The sequence below is a fragment of the Bison bison genome, unplaced genomic scaffold (assembly GCF_000754665.1).
Source record: "Bison bison bison isolate TAMUID 2011002044 unplaced genomic scaffold, Bison_UMD1.0 scf7180017864295, whole genome shotgun sequence".
Lineage (NCBI taxonomy): Eukaryota > Metazoa > Chordata > Mammalia > Artiodactyla > Bovidae > Bison > Bison bison.
Window position 1 is genome coordinate 2095823 of NW_011494867.1, and position 27906 is coordinate 2123728.

At 40.4% G+C, this 27906-nt stretch overlaps 2 protein-coding genes and 1 long non-coding RNA gene across 7 annotated transcripts in view; 1 reads left to right on the forward strand and 2 right to left on the reverse strand.

Annotated features, from left to right (window-relative positions):
* The window catches only part of LOC104996485 (craniofacial development protein 2), a 20295-nt gene extending 7336 nt beyond the window's left edge, over positions 1–12959 (reverse strand). Inside the window, exons 1-6 of the mRNA XM_010850750.1 lie at positions 12656–12959; positions 5063–5180; positions 3876–4092; positions 3462–3583; positions 1219–2193; positions 553–672 (exon numbers count right to left, since the gene is read on the reverse strand). Coding sequence (XP_010849052.1) covers positions 553–672; positions 1219–2193; positions 3462–3583; positions 3876–4092; positions 5063–5180; positions 12656–12959 — 1856 coding nt within the window. The remainder of the gene's footprint in view (positions 1–552; positions 673–1218; positions 2194–3461; positions 3584–3875; positions 4093–5062; positions 5181–12655) is intronic.
* On the forward strand, positions 12894–13261 carry LOC104996484. Its single transcript, XR_826198.1, has 2 exons — positions 12894–13062; positions 13135–13261. It is a non-coding gene; the product is annotated as an uncharacterized LOC104996484 (long non-coding RNA).
* Positions 13262–19381: 6120 nt separating this feature from the next.
* LOC104996487 (craniofacial development protein 2-like) overlaps positions 19382–27906 on the reverse strand; it is a 40373-nt gene continuing 31848 nt past the window's right edge. For 2 of the 5 annotated variants that reach the window (XM_010850751.1, XM_010850755.1), the window contains 2 exons: positions 27669–27788; positions 20944–22981 (listed from right to left, as the gene is read on the reverse strand). In XM_010850751.1, coding sequence (XP_010849053.1) covers positions 22936–22981; positions 27669–27788 — 166 coding nt within the window. In that variant the 3' untranslated portion in view covers positions 20944–22935. Of the gene's footprint in view, positions 20834–20943; positions 22982–27668; positions 27789–27906 lie in introns of those variants that run through there. The other 3 variants (XM_010850754.1, XM_010850753.1, XM_010850752.1) reach the window with 3 other exon arrangements.

Below are 27906 nucleotides of genomic sequence, written 5' to 3' on the forward strand. Positions count from 1 at the left end.
CACTGGAGTGGGTAGCCATCCCTTCTCAAGGGCATCTTCTCAAACCCAGGGATCAAATCTGGGTCTCCGGCATTGCAGGCAGATTCTTTACAGTCTGAGCCACCAGGCAAGTCACTCACCTCTATGCACTTAATAGTAATACAAATCTAACCACTTCCTTCATTATATAAATCTCTTCAAAAGTTTCAAGTACTTTGGTGTTTTAAAAAAGTGTCTTCTTCCAGACTCCTGGATCCTTCTCTAACAATGTGGGTTCAGTGCTCTCTTGGACTAGGTCTCCACTGCTGTCACCCTCAGGATGCCTTCAGGACTCCTATCCAGTGTTGGATCTTCTGATTCCTAGACCTCATGGAATTTGTTTTCATGTTTTATTTGTTTCAAAAAAGCATTTTTTTGAAGAGGACATTCTCCAGTATTTTTCCAATAAAAAGAGTTTGGGAGATGAAAAACAAGAAAGAGAGTACTAATAGGTACAGGTAAAGGGCATCACTATACTCAAGACATCTTCTCCAACATCTCAGGTATGCCTGGGCCTGAGACTAGACTACTCACCCTGACCCACCAGGAACTGAGGACACAGTTGAAGGAACGTTAGCCTCAGGTTTTTCTTTCTCATTCTGCTTTAAGACGGATTTTGCTTCTTCATTTGTGGCATCCTCTTCATTAGTCACTCTGCACCAAGGAAGGAGATACCAAGTTTACAAGAGAATAAAAAGAAAGAAAATCTAAGAAAAGGGTACAAGTAACAAGAAAAAACCACTGGGATTTCTGTAAATTCTAGTTGCTAAACTTCATGATTAAAGTTCACTCGAACAATTCTAGAGAATAGTCCCTCTCTCTGCAAAGATCAAAGACAGTGAATAGCAATGAAGACCCAGGGCAACCAAAAATTAAATAAAAATAATTTTAAGAAATATCTTCAAAAAAAAAAAAAAAAGAAATATCTTCTCTGGCTATGACTGCTTTAACCTCAAAGGATGACTTCAAACAAAGAAACAAAAAAACATCGTTACTCCCCTACCTAAGTTCTTATGATGGATCAGTATTAACTTAGAACATAAAACGCAAACCGCTGAACCTCACTCACATTCAAGACCACCCAAAATCTGGTCCTACTCTCTATCAGGCCTAATTTCTGTGCCCCTCTATTCTCTTAATCTCATGAATCTATTTGTCACCGCCACTGTATAATCATAAGGTATTTGATTTAGGTCATACCTGAATGGCCGAGTCGTTTTTGGTATTATCTTCAACTTAAGCCTGAACTTTGCAATAAGGAGCTTATGATCTGAGCCACAGTCAGCTCCAGGTCTTGTTTTTGCTGACTGTACAGAGCTTCTCCATCTTTGGCGACAAATAATATAATCAATCTGATCTCGGTATCGACCATCTGGTGATGTCCATGTGTAGAGACGTCTACTAGGTTGTTGGAAAAGGGTGTTTGTTATGACCAGCCTGTTGTGGTGACAAAACTCTATTAGCCTTCGCCCTGCTTCATTTTGCATTCCAAGGCCAAACCTGCCTGTTATTCCAGGTATCTCTTGACTTCCCACTTTTGCATTCCAATCCCCTATGATGAAAAGGACATCTATTTTCGGTGTTATTTCCAGAAGGTGTTGTAGGTCTTCATAGAACCGGTAAACTTCACCTTCTTCAGCATAAGGAGTTGGGGCATAGACTTGGATTACTGTGAGGTTGAATGGTTTGCCCTGGAAACGAACTGAAATCATCCTGTCGTTTTTCAGATTGCACCCAATTATTGCATTTCGGACTCTTTTGTTGACTATGAGAGCGACTCCATTTCTTCTAAGGGACTGTTGCCCACAGTAATAGATATAATGGTCATCTGAATTCAATTCGCCCATTCCTGTCCATTTTAGTTCACTGATTCCTAAGATGTCGATGTTTATTCTTTCCATCTCCTGCTTCACCACATCCAATTTACCAGGATTCATAGATCTAACATTCCAGGTTCCTATGCAGTATTCTTCTTTACAGCATCGGAGTTTACTTTCGTCACCAGACACATCGACAGCTGACTGTCCTTTCCACTTTGGCCCAGCCGCTTCATTCTTACTGGAGGTATTAGTATCGGCCCTCCGCTCTTCTCCAGTAGCATGTTGAACACCTTCGGACCTGCGGGGCTCATCTTCCGATGTCCTGCCAGACAGCCTTCCCTGCTGTGTAAGAAACCTGCATGTGGGTCAAGAAGAAACAGTTAGAATTGGATGGACACAGAACAGCAGACGGGTTCAAAATTGGGAAAGTTGTCATTGTTTAGTCCCTAACTAGTGTCCAACTCCTGTAATCCCATCAAGCTGGCAGGAACTTCATCTGTTCTCCTTTAGCTCTACCTTACAGATCTATTTTCATATTATAATTTTAAATAAATGAGAAGGAGGAAACTCCAGGTATGTGGCTCTCATCCACAACAACCAAGAGTATTAAGCTTTTATTGTTTTTCTAAACTAGTAAAAAAAAAAACACCTGTGAATCAACAGAAAAAATAACATTGAGATGAGAAAATAGTATAAGAATCAAACTTTTCTCCTAGTACTTTTATTTGTGACCTGGTTTTCAAAGGTTTTTTGGGGGCTTATAATTCAAAGTTAAAGGAAGTTCTAAAGGGAGAAATAGCTAAAGTCACCGTGCACGGCAAAAATTAAGTCAAACCAAGTATTTAATGCTTAACTCTTACATTTTCTTGTTTCCATTCAGTTAACCACCTCATACTACCCCCAAACTATTACCATATGTGAAAGGACCATTCTCATGTACCCTCACATAGGAGCCACTGTTTTCCTTGGGGCTTCCAAGGTGGAACCAGCAGTAAAGAACCGGCCCTGCCAACTCAGGAAACGTAAGTGACTCGGGCTCGATCCCTGGGTCAGGAAGATCCCTGGAGGAGGACATGGCAGCCCACACCAGTGTTCCTGCCTGAGAATCCCATGGACAGTGGAGCCTGGCAGGCTACAGTCCACAGGGTTGCAAAGACTAAAGTACTGTTTTCCTTGAGTTCAAGTGTAACTCTTTCAAAACATTAAGAGAGGTTGGAATGAGAACAGATATCTAACACCATTGAGAAAGATGCTTCTTTTTTTTTAAGATGTTTCTTTTTAGGTGGTCCAGGATTCAGAATCCGTGTAATGCAGGGGACAGCGGTTTGAACCCTGGTCTAGGAAGATACCACATGCTGCAGAGCAACTAAGCCCGTGCACCACAACTACTGAGACCACGCTTTAGAGCCAGAGCTCTGCCTCAGAGAAGCCACCCCAGTGAGAAGGCAGCACACCACACCAGAGAGGAGCCCCTGCTCACCCCAACCAGAGAAAGCCCGAGTGCAGCAAGGAGGCCCCAGGGCAGCCAATGAATAGGTCAATTAATAGTAAACAAAATATATGTTAAGATAGAGATGTGCTTTTTTAAAGAACTAGTTTTGAAGCTTGTGACTGTCACGTTACCTGACTTCTTCACCAGCAAGAGGTGATTTGGTGAGTTTAACTTCTTCTGCTTTTTTAGGTTTCTCTAGCTCTTCCACTTTGACCAAATTACTTGAACTTGTCTCTTCAGTCTCCTCTCCTGTCTATGAAAAAGGAAGTGTAATAAGTTTCACATTAGAATGAAAACTGAAAGATCCACCCAAATATATTGTTTCTGGCTAGTCTTAACATATATTTCCATCTTTAAGTACTCACTGAAAACTGACTTTCTCTCACAAGGAATGCTTTGCTTTTCACATAATAGAGTTACTATTAAAAGGCAGCTAGCTTGATTTTGCTGAAGCCTCAAACCTCAGTTTCTAAATTGAGAAAATCTGCCTAGGGAACTTCTGGCATTTCTGAGGAAGCATTTGTCCCATTCACCTATAAACTTACTTTGGTTTGTGTACTCGGAGGCAGTTCTGATTTTGGTTCTGCGTCACTGACGGAGCTGGCCAGCACGTCAGCCTCCTCTTGCCTGGCATCCTCTGACTCGGCGCCTTTTTCCTGCTCTGCAGCTGCATCTTCCTTCTCAACAATCCTCCCTCCAGATTCCCTGCTGGCATCCTCCTCCTCCTCTTGGTCCAGTGAGAGGCGACCTTGTTTTCTCTTCCTAATCACCAACAGTCACAATGAAGAAGAGAAGACAAACAGGCAAAATAATTTGTTATCCCTTCCTGAATTCCAAACGTAATGTTGCAAACCTAAGAAAACTCTTAAACTGGGGACTAGTGATTAACACGCATGAGACAGTGAGTGGGAGAGATAAGCTGTGATTTTGTGGAAGGGAAAAAAAGAACTGGATCCCTACTGTAAGCATTTTCCTGAAACACTTAGAATCAAATATACTGTTCTAAGTTGGGATCAGCTATTTTTACCAAGAAAACACCCAGAATCACCTTACAAAATCAACTGGTTTAAAAAGAGAGCTCTAAGAACAAACAAATGTCAGCTATTTGTGACTTTTTACAAGTCATTTCATCTGAAGGACAGAGATTGAAGAGAACCTTAGAGTTATACACACTGCTTTTGCCTAGAGCTCTGAGGGGGTGAGGTACAGGGAAGACTTGTATCTTCTGTCTGTCTGAAGATAGGAGATGGAATACTGAAAAACTCAAGGACAAAAGCACTGGGCTTAAAACAGTAATTGCTTAAGACTATTCTCGCTACAAGGAAATCATGTAATATTCAAAATCTTTTTTTACAATCTACTTTTTGTTTCAATGCCCAGGAAGACAAAAACATCAGTTAGATAATAAAAGACAGATCTTATTTACAAATGTACATGCCTACAAAGACACACACAAGCGGTGCAGCCAAATAAAAAGATTTTTAATTGAAATTTCATTTTAAGTCAGGTGCACTTATTGATTACACATCGATTTTTTTAAAAATTAAAGGTCAAGAATTTTTAAAGCTTTCCAGAGAATAAGAATGTAATTCCAAAATACCACAAAATGTTCCCCTCAATGAGAAAAAGGTTAGAAACACTGGCAGCAAGAAATATATCATCGGATCAATCCTATCAATCTCAATGGTTGTGACAGCAGCCCCTGACTTCAGGGCCTCGAGGGCAGCATCACCTGGCCAGAACGCTCTCAGCCTTTCTTTTTGTCCCTTTGGTTTTCTGTGTCTCCTCTTCACCATCCACTTCATCTTCCTTCACTAATTCATTTATATCATCTTCATGACATTCTCCACCTGAAATCACATTAACAGGGTGGTCAGACAGACAGGAATAAAGGTTTTTCACATTGAGATGACACATTTTCATTAAGAAAAAAAAAGTCTAATACTTTCCCTTGTTCTTCACCAGACTAAATACCATTTTCTGAGGGCTGTCCTCCTTGTTTCTGAAGACTAGGCTACGTTCCCCCATTCTAGGCCTCCAAGACAGTCCATATTTTTCTCCTGAACTCACTCCATTTATACTTAATGTCTGCAATTCCTGCTATGCTCCACATAGAGGACACAGCTGTACAAGTCTTTAGCAGTATATGCTGACTGAATAACAGAAATTCCAAGTCTACTACTGTACTTCTCAAAAAGAAACTGATGTTTCCACCTGATCTTGGAATCTTTCAAACTAACCAAAAGATATCTTATCAATAAAAGAGGTTTAGAAAAAGGCTTAAAGACTTCAAGTTAGACATAACAGAAAGAAACACATCAATTTCCCATCTCCCTGACATTCAGGGTCCCGAACAAGAGTATTGTTTGGATGCCCAGTCTGACCACATTCTATGGGTAACAACCAACAGATCCTGGTACACACACAGATTTTACCAAACCACCAGATTTTGTTACTTCACTTAAGCTTTTACAGAAAGTACAATATACCAAAAAGCACACAATATAACACAGATCAACGAAATTATACAAAGTGAACACACTTGTATAACTAGAGCCAGGTGAAGAAACAGAACGTGACTAGCACTGCAGAAGCCACTTGGGCCCTGCTGCCATCACTAGCCACCACCCACATCCCACAGGGAACCACTATTCTGAAGTCTAACATCAAGGATTAGTTTCACCTGTTTTTGAGTCTTAAGCAAAAAGCCTACAATATGTACTCTTGCCTCCAGCTTCTTCCACTCAACATTCTAAGTCACCCTTCCTTATATGGAGCTGTAGCTTATTCATTGTCATCCCTAAATATTATTTCATTGTATGACTATACCACAATTATCCATTCCTGCATTATGGACATTTGGTTTGAGACCATTACAAAGAGTGGTATTTTGAGTATTTCTCCAGATCCATTTAGTTTTAAATGTTTAACTCACAACGAACTAGGACCACCAAACCCTCGAGGAAAGCCTCTAATATCCAAGGCAAGACTGAAAACAAACAGAAAGGAAATCAGAGCAAACAAAATAAAGGGGGAAAAAATAATTAATCTCCTCAGAGGCATCCACAAAAAAGGATGACTAAAAAAATTAATAAAAACAAAATTATTAGAAAACTCTTAAAAACTACCAACATGACAGCAGTTTAGGGAAAAAACAAAACAAAGATGATGCGAATGAGCCAGCCATAGGAAAATCTGTGAAATGAGCATTTGAGGTCAACAGAATAGTCAATACATGGGTTCTAAAACTAAAGCAAAGTTGGTATCCTAGACAGCAAATGGACATGAGTTTGAGTAAACTCCGGGAGTTGGTGATGGACAGGGAGTCCATGGGTCAGAGTCAGATGTGATTGAACTGAACTGAATATAAATAGAGTATAAAAAGGCAAAACTGCAAGGAAAAACAGAAAACTAAGGAAAATCACTATCGGTAAGCGTCAACAGAACACAGGAGAACACAGTGGGATAGGCAGGGACAGAAGCAAGAGTTCTCTGTGTTTCTCTCTCTGCAGAATTCAGAATATCTCTTAAATTAAGCAAAGTTTAAATAAACAAACATAATCAAAATGATAACACAACACACTAAGGACGGACACTGGAGACTAACATCTCCACGGACTTCACAGTATTTTGACTGCATACGCTTAGCAAAATGCATTCTAGAGACCAAAAAATGTTCTATTCCTATTAGTAATATCAGTGTTGGTATTTTGAAAGTATTTCTTTTATATTACAGGTAAAAGCAAGGAAGTTGTTCTGCTAATCACATTAGGAATACAGATCTTCAGCATATGAGAAATGACACACAATTATAAAACTACCTTAATGAAATTAAGTGAAAACAAATGGTAAAACTGAATTTAAAATTTAGAACTCTTTTTAAGGTTAAGTATTTTCTAGCTCTGTTCACTGAAACAGAATAGAAGCAATCACTCTAGTTGTTCAGTCACCAAGTCCTGTCCAATGCTTTGTGACACCATGGACTGCGGCACAGCAGGCCTCCCTGTCTTTCACCATCTCTCGAGTTTGCCCAAGTTCATATCCATTGAACTGATGATGTCATCCAACCATCTCACCCTATCGCCCTCTTCTCTAGCCTCAATCTTCCCAACATCAGGGTCTTTTCCAATGAGTCAGCTGATCGCACCAGGTGGCCAAAACATTGGGGGTTCAGCTTCAGCATCAGTACTTTCAATGAGTATTCAGGGTTGATTTCCTTTAGGATTGACTGGTTTGATCTCCTTGCAGTCCAAGGGACTCTGAAGAGAGTCTTCTCCAGTACCACAGTTCGAAAGCACCAATTTTTTAGCGCTCAGCCTTCTTTATTTTCCAACTCTCACAAAATTGAAACATTTATCTTTTTTCCCTCTACCTGGCTGATCCTACCAGTACCATATGCTTGTTTCAAAGATGAATCCATACACAAGCATGCATGGTCAGTACAATGAAACTGCAAAGAGCTCACTGAATCAGTTATGGCTCCTTTGGTTGCTTGATTATTGCAACTGGATTACAAGTAGTTACACTAAACATTGTTTATTCTTTGTTTTCAAATTGTGCTTTGTGTCCCCTGCTGCACTATGTCACTGTCAATGTTAATAGCTGCATTACTTATATCCTATCTAATTAATAAAAATGCTGTCTCCTGTAATAACCAATGTGTAATCAGGCCTCAAACAAAACTTTTATGGCTAAACATTTTGAGAAAATCACACATAAAGTAATTGTAATAGCATAATTCTGTATGATAAGGAGCAACAAGGGAAAATGTCTCCTGGATTATAGTCAAGACAGAATCCAGAGAAATTTTAATTATTCATGGAGCCTGGTCCAAAACTTAACACCTGGAGGGGCACATCAAGAATTTTTGTCTAAACTGGGATGAGCCTCTCGGTGTTGTGGGACAAAAGCTGTTCATGGAAAGTCTCCCAAATATTAGTTAAATTCTTGATCAAGAGGGGAAGACCTGAGAAATGAAATGAGCAATTGCAGCCCTTCAATGTGAGTAAATGAGCCCCGAGGAAGAGGAATACTTAAAACCTAGCAGGCATCAGACTGAAAAAACTCCTTTTGGTGAACCCTGAGGAAACTGGGAATACAGGATTACAGGCTCCCAGAGAGGTGATGGACCTACCAAGGAAATAATTTTAATGAGCCCTGACTCTTGCATCTCCCCATACATAGAAAAGTGGTGAATTTCTTAAGATACTGTCTCTTGGATCTGAAGTTCAGTATCTCTAAGTCAACAAGTGTAAAGTAGACACTTTCCAAAGAGGAACAAAGAAGAAGATAAATCTCAACATTCAGAACACTGGCGCCAAAGGTGGACACTCCAGCAAGATCCACTGACAAGCAGAACGCACTCTCTCTTTCCAAGAGGCTGTGGAATGGACTCTGACAGTGGGGAACTGTTGCAGAGAAGCAGCCAATTCTAACTCCTTAATCTTGGAAACTGTTTCTTTGACTTCTTTTTCATTGTTTTTGTTACTACCACCATAACAGCCTACCTTAGAGGACCCTAGAGTTGGACGTGACTGAGCGACTAACACTTTCACAGGACCCTGCCTGCCCCTCTGCCTGACTATTAAACTAAAAAGCTTTTGTTCCGCTCATAGAGATAATCTGATCCCACTCACCCGTGAATAGCTTAAAAAGAAGAGTTGAATACACCCCTTCCAAAGGCTGGCCCTTTCCAGAGATATATTTCAAGACTGAAGACCCTTTTTACTTTACTTCCTCACTGCCTCTCCCTATTCTGTCCTTTGGCTTTAGTTCCTCATTGCTTCTCTCTGTTTCTCTCTCTCCAATTTTATATAACAACCTGGCATCCAGACCCCAACAAGATTAAGAATGCCGACTTTTAAAGTTGTATTCCTTGCCTCAACACCTCATCTCTTGGATTCACTGGCCTGTCCTTCAACAAGCAGAGTGAGCCTGTACTCAGTATCAGATTCTTTACCACTGCACCACCTGGAAAGTCTTCTGGAATTTAAGTCCATCCCAGCTACTATTTAGGTGAGTAACTTTAGGTGCCTCAGTTTCTTCACCTGTAAAATGGAGAGCATAAAAACATGGACCTGGTAATGTTATGTGATTGAGCTAGTAATGAAGTAGCAATGTGAAGTCCTTAAAACACACAAAAGGCATCTATGAAAAACCTACAGCAAACATATGATGATAGGTAAAACACTCGTGTTTTCTCCTTAAAATTGGGAACAAGGCAAGGATGTGAATGCTCACCACTCCTATGCAACACACACTGGAACTGAACCCAGTGAAAAAAGGCTACCAAAAGAAAGAAAAAGTATGCCTCCTGGAAAAGAAGAAATAAAATGGTTTCTATACACTCAGAGTATGATGTATCTTCCGGGGTAGGGAAGGGTAAGGGTGGTCTTGGAACTGTTAATTTTAGTGGTAGTTACATAAATCTAATAAACGTTTCTCAAAAAAACACTGTAAGAGTAAATTTTACTCTACAAAAGTTAAAAGTAGAACTATTTAGAGCATCATTATTATTATTATTTGACATTTATGAAGTGGATTTATTGAGAGAGAGATACATTCCATAGACAGAATGCCAACCATCTCCAAAGGAGAAAGGGGCCCCAGGTAATGGGGTCATCTTGGAAAGCAAGAGCCGTCATGGGAGAAACCCACAGGGTGTGGGCCATCTCAGAAGGCAAGAGGCCTGAAAGCTTTATGAATATCTATAGGGCATTAAGACACTGCACTCATGAAACAAGAATATGATGTTATATAGAAGTTTTCAACCAAAAAATTTTCAAAATTAAAAATATCCAAGGGCTGATACCCAACCCTGGTTATGAGGACAACAAGAAAACAGAGCACATGCTTCTCAGTGGCTTCTGGAAGTTTCTGGTTACAACATCAAACAGCTTGAAGGGCTGCTGACCTGCAACCAATCGTACTGTGCTGTGACTGCTCCCAACACCTCCTCTAAGAACCTCAAAGTAATTGTGGAAAAAGCAGCCCACCTAGCCATCTAAGTCACCAACTCCAATGCCAGGCTGCACAGAGAAGACATTTACGGACAGCTTATGGAAGGAGGAAAAAAACTCAAAAGCGGAATGTTGAAATACTGAAATATTCTCATAAAGCAAAAAAGAAAATTAAAAGTTAGAAAACAGGATAAAAATAGAAAAAACAAAGTACCAGTCCATAAGGTATAACATAAGTCAATATATAAATAATGATGATTACTGAAAAAAAAATGAAGACAACTGTCCCTCTCCAAATTTAAGAAGTTACAGAAGGATGGATATCACTGCGAAATATCAGAAACAAAGACAAGATTCTATCACCTTCCAGAAACAAATATTTTATATAAGTGAGTAGAAACTATCAACAAGAGACTTTTTTAAATAAAAACACTGGAAACTTAGAAAATAATGGGACAAAAACCTTCAAAATTCACATTAAAAATTTATTATAAAACACAAAATTCCAAAAAAAAAAAAAAAAACCCACAAAATTCCATACCAAACTACTAATCATGCCTGAGGGTCACCAAAAAAAGATTATATCATGCAATTTTGTTGAAAAAGTTATTTGATGATTTATCCTCATTTTGGTGGAACATGCCAAGAAAGAAGACATCATGGGACCCAAGAAACAGGGAATCCAAGAGAAAAGAAGATTAAATGGAACATCCAGAGAGGTGGTCATGATGATAGATCTTAGGTTTAAAAATGATTAAAAAAAAAAAAAAACAAGCCAAATTGGAGCAGGTCAGAAACAAAGAGGGAGTTCAAAAAAAAGGACGATTAATAAATATAAATGTTGGGCGGTAACTCAAACAATTTTGAAAGTTCAGAATCAAATCAGTAGTAAGTATATAGATGACTAAGCAACAACAAAATGAAAATTATTCACTACAGAGAAAACTAGTGCAGCAAAGACCAGTAACAAAAAACAAATTACCGCGGGATGTTTACAAAGTCATTATAAAAAAATAAAAAGAATAAATATTAATAGTCTAACCCAAACTGAGGTAAGAACATTGGAAGGCTGGGGAGGTGGGAAGGGTCTGAAGGTGAAAAAGTGTGTGTTGGTAGAGGGGAAAGACTGAAGGAGACGTTAAAAGAAGACCTAACATGAATAGGTTAAGTCAACAGACGACGGAAACACCAAATTTTACAAGAAGAAAACAGTTCCTTCTAGGGAGGACTGACAGGGATGAGAAGTGATGGAAATCGTTCAGTTTCAAAACAAGCCTTTCAGAAATACCTATTTTTAAGCAGGCTCATGGTAACTTCGATTAAAATGAAAACTAGTTTTCAAATGATCACAATGGACAATATGGAAAGACCAATGTTGGTGCGGTGAATCTTCGTGATTATGGGCTCCCCTCGAGGCTCAGTGGGTAAAGAATTCGCCTGCGACGTGGGAGAACACTGGAGACTCCGGTTGGATCCCTGGGTCAAGATCCCTTGGAGGATATAACGGCAACCCACCACCCTATTTCTACCGAGGAAATTCTACGGACAGAGGAGCCTAGGGGGCCACAAACGATGGGGTCCCATTGAGTCGGACCCACTTAGCGATTAAGCACACACATAAATGATAATGGTAGCTCAGTAAGAGCGAGACTGGTGAAGGAGTGATCAGAAATGAATCTTATTTGTAGACTCAAACAGAATTTAATGATTGGTTGGAGCAAAAGTGAGAGTAAGGACAACTGCCAAGGGTTTTTTGTTTGTTTTTATCCTGAGCAATTGGGCGGGCAGATACATCCAATGAGATGGGGAGCCTGGGGAAAGCGCAGGATGGCGAAAGGGTAGGAATGGGTGACATTTTGGCCCCGTTCTGTTTTAGAAGCATATACAAAAACAAAAAGATCCGAAAGGAGAGCTATGAGTTACAGAGGTTGCAAAGAAGTAAAGGACATCACTATGTGGACTTTTTAACCAGATCCCTTTTGAGGACAAAGTGAAGATATGTATCTGGGACGTGATGCCAGCTAGCAATTCCTTGGGGACGGAAGGTCTGGGGGGGATAAGACTGCCTTTCAGAAGAGTTCAGGGTCGCTAAGGGTACGCGATGCCAGACCGCCGTCAGACTCCGAGGTAGGGTTCTCGCGCTCCGAATGGGGAAATGGCCGAAGCCAGGCCCCGAGAAGCAGCTGCGCGTAACGTCGCCAACCACACAAGCCGAGCCCAGGGGGCCGCGCTGGGCGGGCAGGCGGAAGAGGACGCCGAGCCACTCGAGAACCCGCCCGCCGGGCCAACGCACAATCGGCAAAGCGTGCCTCAAGCGAGGCGCTGGGCGGGGCAAGCCGCCGTTCGCCTCAGGTAGAGTCGCTCACCCAACGGCACGCAGTCCTCGTCCTTCGAAGTGGAAATGTCTTTGGAGTCGAATTCCTCCATGTCGCTGTCGCACAAAGCCCACAGGGACGCAGCAGGGGCGTACAACAGCAAAGCTCCAGGAGGGACCGTAGACTTGCGGCGTGGTCGATGGCGCCTGACTCCGCAACTCCCCCCAGCCCCGCAGCGTGTGCGCAGGCGCAGAACGTACCACGTGATGAAAGGCAATACTTCCGGGCCAAAGGCTCCGGCTTGACCCTGCTGGGGCGGTTGGAAGAACGCGGGCTCCGGCCTGAAGCGGTGCATGCTGGAACTTGTAGTGCTCAGAGCTCAGCTGTTTTGATCTGTGTATACTTAAGGAAGATTTGTTTTTGCCCATGAGAATACAGATTACCTTCGCTATTCACAGGTTGGTATTTTAAATTTGGCTTGTTATAACTTATTGTAACCCCTCCAAATCAATATTCGCTATGATTTCTAGGGTTATTCGCGGACATGCGCTGAGTGAAAATTTTAACCAGCAGTGGGTTGTTCCGAAGATGGATCCCACAATCCGCTGTCTTGCTTCAGCTCTTCTAGTGTGAATAAATATCTTCACAGCCTCTTCAGTACTGCGTTTTGGGTTTTTTTTTTCATTTTTCTACTCTCTGTCGGTGATTTCGCTGTTCAGAATGACCGCCGAGCTTATTCTGTAATAGCAGGATGAACACAGCCCTTAGCAGGCAGCCATTGCTGTGCCTCCTTACCCGGCACCTTGTTACTAGGCAACAGGGCTTCGTCGGCCATTGTCAGTACCCCAGTGGGCGCCAACCACAAATGACCAACTGTTAATCAGGGATCTTTGGTTGTCCTCCCCTTCTATTGATCAGCGCTGCAAGTTGGCCTCACCCACAAGTAACTGTCAATGAGAGACCATTAGGAAAGCGATTCAGCCAAGCGTCAGTGGTGACATCAAATGGAGAGTGAGCTTAAGTGTCGGGTTCAGGCCTTCTCCTGGCGGCTCTCCAGCTTCCTCCGCCTTGGACCAAAGGGTGAGCGGGAGGGCCCAGGGAACAGCCTGGGGAGTATGTCTAAAGTGCTCCAAAGCCCTCACTAAGGCCCTCTACTACTCTTGGCCCAGCCCTTGTGGCAGCGTGAACCTCTTCCCCCATCCCTGTCTTTGCGACCTAATAGCAGTGGCTGTCTGCCTGGGTCGCAGTCTGTGAGACCTGGTTTCCCATTTGGATGACCTAGAGGCTTGAGGGCCAATTGGGTTGAGCACATGACTCCCTCAGGGATGACCAGCTGGGCAGGGTGTGGGAACCTGGCCCTGAGGGCGATGTCTACTGAGACCTGCCTCCTCCTAGGCAGGACTGGGAACTAGCAGGGTAAAAGCTGTGTCTTGGGACCTTACCCTTTCTTGTCAAGGCAGAGAATAACATTCGCTTGGTAGTGATTTAAAAGGACATCCTCACCTGACCATGACCTGACCTAAAGACAAAGGATCTAATTCTAGAAGTTTGCAACAACTAACCTCACCCCTCCCTCACCTCCTTTTTAAAGAATCTTGCTGACAGCTTTCCATAACTTTGGGGTTCTTAGGACATGAGCCACCCATTTCCTTAAATGAACCTGTACGAAACCTCTGTTCCAAGCTCTAATGTTTTAGTGTCACAAGGCCTCCCTGTATCTGGCACGTGGAATTGCAATTTGGTAACACTGCTGTGGTGCTGGCTTAGTGTTCCTAAGCACAAGAAGGCTGTGGTGTGCTTTATGAAGAAAAATTTGTGTATTACATAAGCTTTGTTCAGGTATGAATTGTAGTGCTGTTAGCCTTGAGTTCAATGTTAATGAATCAAAAATTTGATTCATACATCAAGAAAATGGAAAGGGAAATTTGCCAATCCAGACGTGAGGCTGCTCCATAAAGTGCTAAAGTGACATCCAGAGTGCGTGAGGAAGATGTGGAAAAGCGGCTGTTTGTGGATTCATAAGATGACAACTGATTATAAAAGGTGTGGTGGAAAGCGTTGTTTTGAGGCTGAAAGCAAAAGAAATTTACGTCATGTTACCCAAGGTCAGAAAAATGTGAAGCCCTTCTCTGCTAGCGCTGGCTGACTTGCACATTTCAAAAGGTGACAAGATATGAATAGTGTTAAGCTTACAAGTGAGGCAAGTTCTGCAGATCAGGAGGCTGCAGAAGAATTTAAACAATACTTGCTAAGTGATATACAGGAAAAGGGTATGTGGAAGAGCAGGTTTTTAGTGCTGTTGAAATTGGCTTATTTTACAAGGACATTTGCAAAAAGAACTTACATAAGGCAAATGGCCTCCAAAGCCCCTGGGCTTTAAATCATTCCAGAATTATGCAACCCTACTTTTGTGCACCAATGCCAAGAGTGACTTTTTTTATTTTTTAAATTATGAAAGTATGATAACACTTGGAAAATACAGAACAAACTTACATATATTTCCACTATTAATATATATTACAATTGTTTTAAAGTAGATGAATTAAGAATTTAGTTGGAATTTCATTATCAAACTCAAAAATTAATAGAATGAATATATAGGAAAGACAAGGATATAGTAAACGTGAAAAGCACTATGAGCCTATTCAACATTAAGATTTATACAATTTTCACACATTAGGATACAAATTCAAGGTCCCATATACTATAAACTAGGAAACACTGTAACATATCCAAGGACATAAAGCAAGGTGCAAAAATTTAATGGTCCAAAGGTACTGAAATCATACAGTCTATTCTCTTATCATTGTGGAATTATGTTAGAAATCAATATCAAAAGGTATTTAAAACTAACCCACATATGTTCAACTGCAATGTGGTATTTTTCAAGAGACTTCTTTAACTTAGCCATTGAAAGCTTAGATAGAAGACGGAAAAAACACAGAGGGTGATTGCAGGGAAGCATTTAAAATGAGAAATTAACAGCAAAATTGGAAATTAGTATCAAAGATGCTTTATCCCATGCATTTCAAAATTAAATGTCCAATTTTAAATGATGGATGTATCTAAGATGCCATACAAGGAAAATTAGAAAATATTGATCATAGAATAAAAATGAAGAGAATTTACCAGAATTTGTTCCCTGCAGCTGAAGCTGCTCAATGCAATTAAATGCAGTGTGGAGTCTTGAATATGGTATGGAAAAAAACAATGGACGATAGCATAAAATTTTGTGTAATTTGAAAACACGTACAAAATATCGTAGCATGTTAATTTCCTGTTTTTAAAAAAAAACATACTATTTCTTATAGGTTTCAAGCCTCAATTCAAATTTTTTTTAAATCACCAATAGACTGTTAGCAGAAATACTAGATGCCAGAATACATGGAACTATATCAAAGTTTTGACTGAATGTAAATTAGAAATCTAGCATTCTATTCATACTAAGACAAACAAGTGGAATCAAAATGTGATAAACTTTTAGCTATGCAAAAAGTCTTAAGTTTTCTAAAATGTTATACATACTATTTACATATATGTATATAAAAGCTTTTCTACTATGCTTCATGAACTTTGAGAGAGAACAGCAACAAAAGAGATGGAGAGATTGGGAACCATCAACAAAATGAAAAGGGGGCACTGAATATGAAATAGAAGATGTGAAATGAACTGGATAAAAGTAAAACATCATACACAGTCCAGTTGTTTTTAAACATGTCTGCTCATTAGAAACACATCTGAAGCTCTGGAGACAAAAAGCAATGCCTGGGCATTTCCATTTTTCAAAAAATTGCAAGATAATTCCGGATTTTAAAAAGTGATTTCATGTTTTTCTGTTAAATGGTAGTTTCAGTGATAAAGAATTCTATTTTCTGTTGACCAATCACAATACAATGGTATGAAGCAAATTAGTTACATAATCACAATAGTAAAAGCTGTTTTTCAGTTTTCAAAATCAATAGCCATACAAAAAAGATAGGATACTTAGAATTGTAAGCCATAATGGAAATGATTAACCTAACAATATAAAATTATTACATACAATTTGGGAGTTTTAGTAGAGTGATGTGTTAAGTGGAGGTTCACATGCACGTTTTCACCCAACCATCCAGTCTCTATTTTTTGGTTAGTGTATTTAACCTATTTACATTTAAGATAACTACAATTTATATTTAAGGTTAAGTTCTGTAATCAAATCCGGGTCGCCATCAAAGTCAGATTCCCTGGGGATACCCAGTCCCTTGGCTGGATCCCCATTCTGGGAAGCCTGCCGTGGGGCTCAGAACCTTTACAATAGTGGGAGAACATCTTTGGTATTAGCGTTCTCCAGTATCTGGGTCACTCACCTGGCGAGTGTGGAATCTGATTTTATCATGATTGCGTAACCCCTACCATCTTGTTGCGGCTTCTTTGGACATGGAGTACGAGGGCAGCTTCAAGTGCAAACCCCTACTGGTGTAGAGGGCTTCAATTTCACCAGCACTTGACCTTCACGGGAAAAGTGTGAACCATTTGCAGTCCATTGGAGGTGAAACAAAAAAGGCTGGATGACATCTGATTGATTCCACAGCTGTTTCAAACCAGAAGTTGAATACTATCTCTAGGGCAACTTTGGCTTCAAGATTTTGTTAAATTTTGGATAATGCCCTAGTCTACTGCTGTGAAGAACTCAAAAATGCCCAGCCCTATGTATAAGTTCTTTTCACGCCCCCAAATACTAAGTCTCTCATCCAGCCCCTGGATCAGGGCATAATAAATGTCTTCAAGGCACAGTACACAAGGGAGCTTTGTAACAAGGCTTTCGAAGCTCTCAAAGCCAACAAGGAAACTACCGTGATGGACAAACTACTGGAAGTCAGTCACTATACCCAATGTGATTATGTTGGCACAGCCTGGGACACCAAGCACGAGCCTGTTAACTGTTGGGAAAATGTTTGGCCAGGCTGTGTGGAAAATTTCGAAGGCTTTGAAGGTGCTGCAGAAAGAATGAAGAACAGTGTCAAAAACATAATGCATGCTGCACAGCAAGTAAGTGAAGGCTTTGGTGACATGAAGGAAAATGTGGAGGAAATTCTGGCAGAGAAAGCAATAGACAGTGATGATAGTCAGCCGAAGAGTCCAGAATTGTCCCTCTTATAGCAGCAAAGTAACAGAATGGAACTCTGCCTTGAAACAAATTTTCAGTGACATGGAAGGGTGTAACCCTATCCTTGATCGAAGCCTCAAATTTAAATCAACTTCCGGTGTGTTTGTCCCTTATGATGAGATGCTTAAAGACGTGAGGCAAAAAGCCAAGCAGACAGGACTGGCGCAGTCTCTGGAGCTACTTTAGGAGGGGAAAGTGCCAACTACATCAAGTCAGACCCAAAGCTCTGAGGCTGCACAGATGTCAGCCTGTCAGCCTCTTCATCATCTGCAGAATGAGTTCCACCTAGCTCTGCAGCATGCCAGGCTTCCCTGTCCTTCACTGTCTCCTGGAGCTTGCTCAGACTTGCATTCACTATCAGTGATGCCATCTAACTACGTCGTTCTCTGTCGCCCCTTTCTCCTCTTGCTCTTAGCCTTTGCCCTGCTTCATTTTGTAGGCCAAGGCCAAACTCGCCTGTGTACTCCAGGTTCTCTCTCAACTTCCTACTTTTGCACTCCAATCCCCTATGATGAAAAGGATCTTTTGGTGTTCTAGGTCTTGTAGGTCTTCATACAGTTGTTCAGATTCTTCCGCATTAGTGGTTGGGGCACAGACTTGGATTACTATGAAGCTGACTGGTTTGCCTTGGAAATAAACTGAGATCATTCTGTTGTTTTTGAGATTTCACCCAAGTACTGCGTTTCCGACTCTTGTTGACTATGAGGGCTACTCCATTTCCTCTAAGGGATATTTGCCCATAGTAAACGTAACGGTCATCTGAATTCTCCCATTCCTGTCCATTTTTGTTCACTAATTCCTCAAACTGTCGATCTTTAACCTGGCCATCTCCTGCTTGACCATGTCCAATTCACCTTGATCCAAGGGTCTAACATTCAAGGTATATACGCAATATTGTTCTTTATAGCATGACTTCACTTTTACCACCAGACACACCCACAACTGGGGCTGCCGCTTTCACCCGTACTCTCCTTTCTGGAGCTATTTCTCCTCTCAACAAGTGGTGAGAGCCAAACCTTGAAGGCTGAACTGATACATGTCAACCTGCCACTCTCCCTCATCTGCAGAATAAGTTCCACCAACCTCTCCCTTGGTTTTGGTGGGCTAAGCCAAGGTCGAAAGGTTTGACCACACTGTGCACTGTATCATTATGCAGCCTGCAGCTCCATCAACACGAAAATGTTAGGTAATGCTTTATAAAATGTTGAATGCTCAATCTTTCCTTTCCCAAGACTTTATTTGCATCACTAAACAGACTATGTCTCTATATGAATACTATATGTTTACTGTGAGTACTTTTATGTGTAATGTATGTCTGTAGTTTGTGTGTGTAAAACTGAGGGAAAGACAAAGCAGCACAATCTCAGTGTTGTACATAACATTGCTGTCATTCAAACAACTGTTTCATTATACATACAGCATGAGGCTTCCCAGATGGCGCTAGTAGTCAGGAGTCTACCTGCCAATGCAGGAGACTCAAGAAACATGGGTTTGATCCCTGGGTCGGGAAGATCCTCATGGAGGAGTAAATGGCAACTCACTCCAGTATTCTTGCCTGGGAAATCCCATGGGCAGAAGATGCTGGCAGGCTACAGCCTACGGGGTCACAAAGAGTCGGACACAAATGAAGCAACTTAGAACGCATGCATATACTGCTTATCATTATTTGCTACAAAGATTACATACAGCATCTTTCAACACAAACACACATAAAACAGGATTACGTACTGATCAGTTGACAAATATAGAAAGTCCAGAGTCCCACAGGTACCAACCCTGTACTTCCACTAACTGAACATATGTGGTGACCTTATAGACTGGAACTGCTTCATGCTGTTTCTACTGTTGTTTGTGGTGGGGGCAATACTCAATATATAAGCACTTAGAAGTTGAGTGTTTTCCAGTAATCTAGATTCCCAACTTCCTTTCAGAAACCAGAGAATCTGCCAACACAGGGCACGTAATCCCATCAAGCAGAAATAGGCTGAAACTGAGGAATCCCTTTAGACAAATGTCTCCAGTTGGGAAAAATACAAATCCCAACCCCCTATTAAGTTTCCTGGTTTGCTATTACCCTGTTGTCTTGGCAATAATTTATGGAGTCCTTCCTACCAAACTCAACATCTTTACCATCTCATCCACTATACTCTCTGTGCCCTGTCCAATCTTGGGTCATCACCTTTTTAGATATGAAAAGATCCTATTGGGAAACAATACTGAGGCTTCTGGCTGAACTCTGTATCCTACTGGGGTGCTAGAGACATTCTGTATCTTGATCAAAGTGCTACCACTTCACATGAGTAAAATTTTATCATACAAGATTTGTGCACTTTACAGTATACCTAAAACAAGGGAAAAAAAAAAGAATTGAAAGGGTAGGATCCTGCCAGACACTGTCTGTCTGCATTGCCTGGAACTGAAGCTGTTTCCTTGTAACTGTGGGATAAGCAACCAAATTGGACCATTCAATTTGCTGAAAGTGGCAGAGCAGAAACAGATTTAGGATGTCACAGAATACTGAGCCAACCTTAGAGCCTCTTCTCATTGGACCTACTACTGAAACGATACCTTTTTTCCCCCCACAAACTGTTACCAGTTTTCTGCTATCCCAGTGTGAAATACAGAAGTTTTTGATGTTAACATATAGTCCCGAAAGCTGAATTAATAAGACTCAAGAAGTAAGCAGTGTTTAATCAGATCTTTGGAAGAGAATGTTACTATAAACTAATAAGCTGAACCTAAAGGAAATACAAAAACACATTTTACAACTTTTTGCGACCCCATGGACTGAAGCACACCAGGCTCCTCTGTCATCCACTATATCTCCTGATGTTTGCTCAAAGTCATGTGTATTGAGTTGATGATACTATCTAACTATCTCATCATCTGCTGGCACATTCTTCTATTGCCTTCAATTCTTCCCAGTATCTCAGTCTTTTCCAATGAGTCATCTTTTCAAATCACATGGCCAAAGTATTGGAGCTTCACTTCAGCAACAGTCCTTGCAATGAATATGCAGCTGATTTCCTTTTGGATTAACTGGTTTGATCTCCTTGCGCTCCAAGCACTCTCAAGAGTCTTCTCTAAGTTATAAAAAAAATAAAATAAAAAGCTTAAAAAGTTAGAAAACCGTATTACAAATATTAAATTCACTGGCCACTGAAAAAGAAAAAAACGGTTCTACTTCACAGAATTGAAAGTAATTCTTTATTGATAAACATTTATACCAGAATTAGAAACGTCAGTAGAAAAATAAAATTGAAATAATTTCCCACGGTACAAAGATTTTATCATTTTGACTATATCATTTAGTGAAATAAACTAACTGAAAAGTTAAGTGACAACCAGCCAAACAGACTACAGAAAAAAGAAACGCAGGTACACAGAACCTTCTGCATGTGGACAGCTAATGGCACCAGGACTTCACATCCCGGGAAATGGTCTCCTAGGAAAGGCTGGTATGCACTGCAGTTGTAATAAGAACTTCATTCAAACCAGAGGAGCTTTTGGAATCAAAAAAAACATACAATTTAAAAACTTAGGAAACATAAAGGCTTAAAGGTAACTATTTACATGAAACTTTTCTCCCTACTTTATTTCTTAAGTAATGTTTTCCTGTTAAAAAAAAACATTAATAACATAATTAGACATTTTTATCTTGGAAGATTCATCACTCATTTGTATATGGATGAAGTTAACATGAAACACATTTACCCTAAAACTTCCATCTTAAAGAATCCAGAAATCAGCTTTTTAATGGTTGGGGTTGCTTCCTTCCCAGTCATAAAAAAAGGAAAAGTGGACATACAGCTGGGGAGAAGTGGCTGCATATCCTTCTAGAGTAAAATCAGTGGTTGGCAAAACTCCCAGAAGCTATACATGAAAAAATATTCAAAATAAATGCCAGGTATTTTTTTGATCTGAGCAACCACCCCCACATGGCTACTCCAAAGGCTCAGCAATAAAGGAATTCACCTGTTATGCAGGAGAGCTGGGATCGATTCTAATAACTGAAAGATTCGCTGGAGGAGGAAATGGCAACTCACTCCAGTACTCTTGCCTGGAAAATCACATGGACATAAGAGTCCATAGGGCCCCAAAGAGCCGGACAGAACTGAGCATGCATACAAATCAGCAGCCTCAAATAACTGTTTATTGGGGATCAGAAATAAAAATAAACCCTAAGAGGAAACAAACATTTCTTACCATTCACATGATGGATCAAACATTCAGTAATCTCATGATCCATTTTATATTTAAAGTTTTTGAAAACAGAAGATAATCAAACAAGAAACAGATGAAAAAAAAAAAAAAAAGACAACTTTCCAAATGCACTACTTTTAGTATCTTGGCTTTAAAGGAAAAATAAACATTTAAGTCATGGATGAGTATGTTCAAAATTAGTATGCAGGGGTAGTGGTCCACAAAGTCAAGTTCAGTTTCTGACACTGAATCAAAAAAAAAAAAAAACTTTAGGGGAGAATACTAAGAGACATCTTTCAACAGAAATTACTAAAATCATTTTACACAACAAATTTCTTAAACTGAAGGCTTATTTTTCAAATCCTAGCTCAATGAACTGAAAAATGGACTCTTAAACTAAAGACACAAAAATTTTCTCAAAAGAATGATTTGATATTTGTGTATTGAAGAGTTAATCTTGTAGAATTTGTGAAGACATCTGCCTGTATCCAACTCTTATAATTTTCCACCTACCTATCTATCACTATTATTTTGATATGTGGTCTAATGGCCTAATAGTTCAAAGAAAATACCTACTTACTTTATGTGATACTTTGTAATTTTTCTCTGTGATTGGCAGTGGTGGTTTAGTTGCTAAGCCTTGTCCAACTCTTACTACAGTCCTGTGAGGTTCCTCTGTCCATGGGATTCTCCAGGCAAGAATACTGGAGTGGGTTGCCATTTCCTTACTTTTTAATTTTTCTCTGTGACTATCCCTGGTAAATTGATCCTCCTAGCTATTTTTAATCAAGAAGCCAGAGTGCATATTGCTTTAAATCAAATACCACTGCACACGATCTCATGGACAGTTAGCTTTACACTCACAATGAGAACTTTCCTTTAAAAATGTCAGATTTAACGACCAGAAACTATTTTGAAAACAGATAAAAACGACTGTATTTCATACAAACCAGTTCAGGTGGTTAAGGATAAAGTCAGATACTTAATTGCTGCAGTCCTGGTTCTTTTCAAGGTCACAGTTTTCAGGCCTTAAAATGAAAAAGACAAGCATTAGAGGAAAAATTACAGGAGCTTAAATTGGGTTTTAAAAAACTAATTCTTTCTCATTAAGGATAAAAATTCTCTTGAAGGAAAACGTAAAAGACCCAGTGGAAGGCATATCTGAAAATTAAACTTTAGGCACTTTCTGGGAGTCATAACCAAACACTGGAAAAGAAGGCTGAAGTCCTACCACTAGGTAACCCCATTAAGACTAGGAAATTAATAACCACTAATTCTAATTTATACTGCAAGACCCAAGAGTAAACCAAAGTCACTTAAAAAAATGGTAACAATGTTTAAAGTATCTTTTCGCATGTCTCAATGAAGCAACTAAAAACATGAAAATGAAAAAATATTTTACTGCATTAAATAATTCTTTTAATAAATCAGATGTTTCCCATAGATTCTACCCCTGAAGACTTTCCATACCATTTGTTTGCAGCCTGCACCACATACTGATGTCTGCACTGATAAAATGTGTGCAACACACCTCAGATCAACTGAATTTCTCTCGAGGCTGTTGTTTCCCAAGCAAAACTACAACTGTGCAGGTAACACTACAACTGTGTAGGTAAAACAAACGATCGGGTTTAGTGAGAAATTCAAAGTACATGTATCATAGTGCTATGTCTCCCCATTTTCATGCACAAACTGTGAAGACTTTTTGACTCAGGGAGACATTTCCTTGTGCTCTATTAAGTTTCTCTGGAGTTTTCACAGAAGCTGATTTTCCTTGAATTTCACTTTACTCCTTCAAGGAGTGAGTTCATTAATCTACTAAAAGATAAGTCACCGGCTGACCCACCTAGATTCCCTCTGTTGGTCTCCATGCTGCCCCAGATGGTGTCCTATATGCACCACAGACTCTTCTCGATCCAACCTTAGTCAGGCATCTTAACCAAGTCTCAGGCTTGGCCACCACCCCTGTTGGGCCTGTTTAGTTCAGTTTTAACAAGCATCCTGCTAAATCAGTTTAAACAGAATCGCTCACCCTTGATATCTGATCACTCGGTTTCTGAACAATTTCCTCATTTCAATCACCTTTGATGTTAACTTGATACAGGCACTATGGAGGACACCATGGAGATTCCGTAAAAAACGAAATACAGAACGACTATGTGACCCAGCTATCTCACTCTTGGAGACAGATCCAGAGAAAACCGTAATTCAAAGAGACACATGCACCCCAACTGTTCACTGCAGCACTATTTACATAGTCAGGACATGTAAACAGCCTGTATGTCCCTCAATAGAGGAATGGATCAACAAGATGGGGTATACCTATATGATGAAGTATTAAAATGAATGACAGAGTCACTTGTAGAGATGTGGACTGAGTTAGAGTATCATGCAGAGCGAAGTGAGACAGAGAAGGAAAAATCTGACATGTCCTTTATGTGGAATCTGAAAAGAAATGCTATGAACTTACATTCACAGACTTCAAAAACAAGCTTATGTTGTGGGGGTTGGAGGGGTTGTGATGATTGAGGGGAAGGGATAGTTAAAGAGAGTTTGGCATGGACATGTACACTGACATTCTAAAAATGGATAACCAACAAGGATCTGTTATAGCAAATGGAACAATGTTCAACACTTGAGCAGCCTGTATGAGAGGGGAATCTGGGGAACAATGGACACATGTATATGTATGGCTGAGCCCATTCTCTGTTCCCCTCATAACACTGTTTATTAATTCCTGTATCACAATACAAAGTCAAAAGTTTCAAAAGAAAAAAGGCTAAGAATGTAAGGCATGAAATACAGAATGATTTTCATGAGCAACTCAAGTTACTTAAACAAGGTGAACGTGCCAAGATGCCACTTCGCCTTCCTCTGGTTATCTTCAGAAGTATAACAGTATTTTCTAAAACACACTGTTTCCAAGTAGAATCTTTAAGCATCAAAACATTATTTTACTCAACACTCAAGGAAGCAAGAAGTAAAAATTATGCTACATGAAACTATTTTCTTAGAGCAAAACACATACTGAATTCTTGATAAAACAAAATGAAACTAATCTGAGGCTGAAGATTCTGGTGGATGCCTGTTGCTATGCCATGAGTCACTCTCTAAGACGTAAAGAACACAATCAATCTACTGAATGAAGAACTTTCCCTGCTCTGGTTGTTCTTCAGTTGCTCTAGACGAATCCAGCTCTTTGCAAACCCATGGACTGCAGCACCCCAAGCTTCCCCATCATTCATCATCTCCTAGAGTTTGCTCAAACTTGCGTCCACTGAGTTGATGATGCCATGCAACCATCTCATGCTCTACTGCCTTGCATCTCATGGTCCCCTCCTCCAACTGCCTTCGAGCTTTCCCAGCATCAGGGTCTTTTCCAAGCAGTCCTCTCTTCACATCAGGTGACCAAAGTACCAGAGCTTCAGCTTCAGTCCTACAAGAATATTCAGGTTGATTTTCTTTAGGATTGACAGATTCATCTCCCTGCTGTCCAAGGGACTCTCCAGAGTTTGTCTTCTCCAGCACCACAGGTCAAAAGCATCAAGTCTTTGATATTCAGCCTTCTTTATGGTCCAACTCTCACATCCGTACATGACTACTGGAAAAATCATAGCTTTGACTATGTGGACCTTTGTCAGCAAAGTGAGGTCTCTGCTTTTTAATATGATGTCTAGGTTTGTCATAGCTTTTCGTCCAAGTAGCATGCATTTTTTAATTTCATGACTGCTGTCAGATTTGGACATTTTTTAATTTCATGGCTGCAGAGATTTTGGAGCCAAAGAAAATAAACTGTCCTGTTTACATTTTTTCCCCGTCTACTTGCCACAAACGGATGGGATCAGCTGCTATAATCTTAAGTTTTTTGAACGTTGACCTTTAAGCCAGCGTTTTACTCTTCTTCCACCTTCATCAAAAGGCTCTTTACTTCCTCTTTGCCTTCTGCAATTAGTGTGGTGTCATATGCATATCTGAAGTTGTTAATATTTCTACCAGCAATCTTGATTCCAGCTTGTGAGTCAAACACCCCGGCATTTTGCATGATGTACTCTACATGAAACTAACTATACTAGAAACCTAAGCCAGAAGAAATTGCCTTTATTGCTATCTAGTACTTAATCCAGAGGTAACTTTCATAGTAACACTTACAATAAATGCATGACACATTGTTTAATAAACCACTTATAAGCCTGTTAACCCAGAGAGAAGCCTGCAGAAGGTTAATTTCTTATGCAGCCTAGAGCATTATTTGTCACATACAGGTTGTAACAGATTATGAAATCAATGGATCATAAAAGTTTTTCAAATGACACATACTACACATAATAATTACATAGTATGGACATAAAATACAGGTCATCATACATACCTATATTAATGAGCAGAGTAAATCCTAATGACATGTATTCCTTACTGTGAGTGGCAATAAAGTTCAAAAGCTACTAATCTGAGGAGAATCCCAATCAAACAATATAATGATTAGAAGGCTAAAAATATGTTGCTTCATTCTATTTCATTTCTCTTAAATGATGACTGCAAACGACAGCTTAAAAAGTACTGGCCTAGAGCACTAACAGTCAGTCTTGAGAACTCTGCTCCCATTACTCTGCTCCTCTCACAGATGCCTTCCTTGATGTTTACCCCATTTCCACTGGGGCAGCACGCACTCAAGTCCTTTTCCTTCTTGGATTCCTGGGTAACTACTCCATGACTTCCACCACCTAGCTGCTCCAGTGGGAGACAAATGTTTGGATGAAGAAGCAGATAAAAAGTACGGAGCAGATGTGAACACAGCCCTCCCTCACGTCCCTACACTCACTGCCACGACACCCTGAGAACAGCGTCACTGCAAACACCTCCGGCCCATGGCCTGAGTGCCACGGAAGCAGCTGAGCGAGCATGGCAGGGAGTTGGAGGATCACACCGCCCCAACCTCCTCAACCCAGCCAAGTCCCCCAACAGGACAGAGTAGCAGCCACCACCAGCACCAGCTGGAAAACACCCTGCCCTGGCTACCTTCCCGCACCGTTTCTCCTCCCGGCTCAGTTTCCAGGAATCACCTCTCACACTAACAACCTGCACTCACACCTCTGTTGCAGGGGTCACTGCACACCAGTGTACACAATGTCGTTTTGAGCCAGGGCTGCAAAGATCAGAAAAGCCTGTCCTGTAAAAAGTGTTAACCTGACAGGAAAACCAACTTTCTTCTTTAATTAAAAACATAAGAAAAAACTTCAAAGATTTGCAGGGGAAGGATAAAGCAACAAAAGGATTGAAAGGTTAGCGAAGCCACTACAGGTGACTTATTGTACCCCAAACACCTCAAGAAGAGAGAGCTCTGCTCAGGGGTCAGAGGTGATCAGTGCTGTGATGGGAGTGAGTGGCCCATGTTCGCCACTCTTGAGGCAAGTGCCCTGACTCCTCCTACTTAACTGTCACCTTTACTTCTTACATGCAGTTTTAAGAATGAAAATTTTTCTTCCCCCAAATAAAGAATTCTAGTTTTCATCTCTAGATAATTCATGTACTATGGAAAATATGAAGGGATGAAAAACTATTAAGTTCTTGACAATGTGTTATTAAAATTAACTATAAGTCATCTTTGACCTTTTTTTCTCCCTATGAGATCCTCAGGGGTGGAAAACACAGTCACTGTCCCGAAAACATCTTTTCCAACGTGGCAAGTACACCTGGACCTGAGCCTAGACTACTTACCCTGACCCAGCAGGAAGTGATGGCACCGCTGAAGGGACACTGGACTGAGGTTCTTCTTTCTCATTTTGCTTGAAGACGGATTTCCCTTCTTGAGAAGTTTCACCCACTTCCTTAGACACCCTGCACCAAGGAAGGAGACACCAAGTTTACAAGAGGAATAGAAAGAAACAAAATCTAAGAAAAAGCAAAAAATTACAAAGAAAAAACCACTGGATTTTCTGTAATTTCTTGCTGCTGA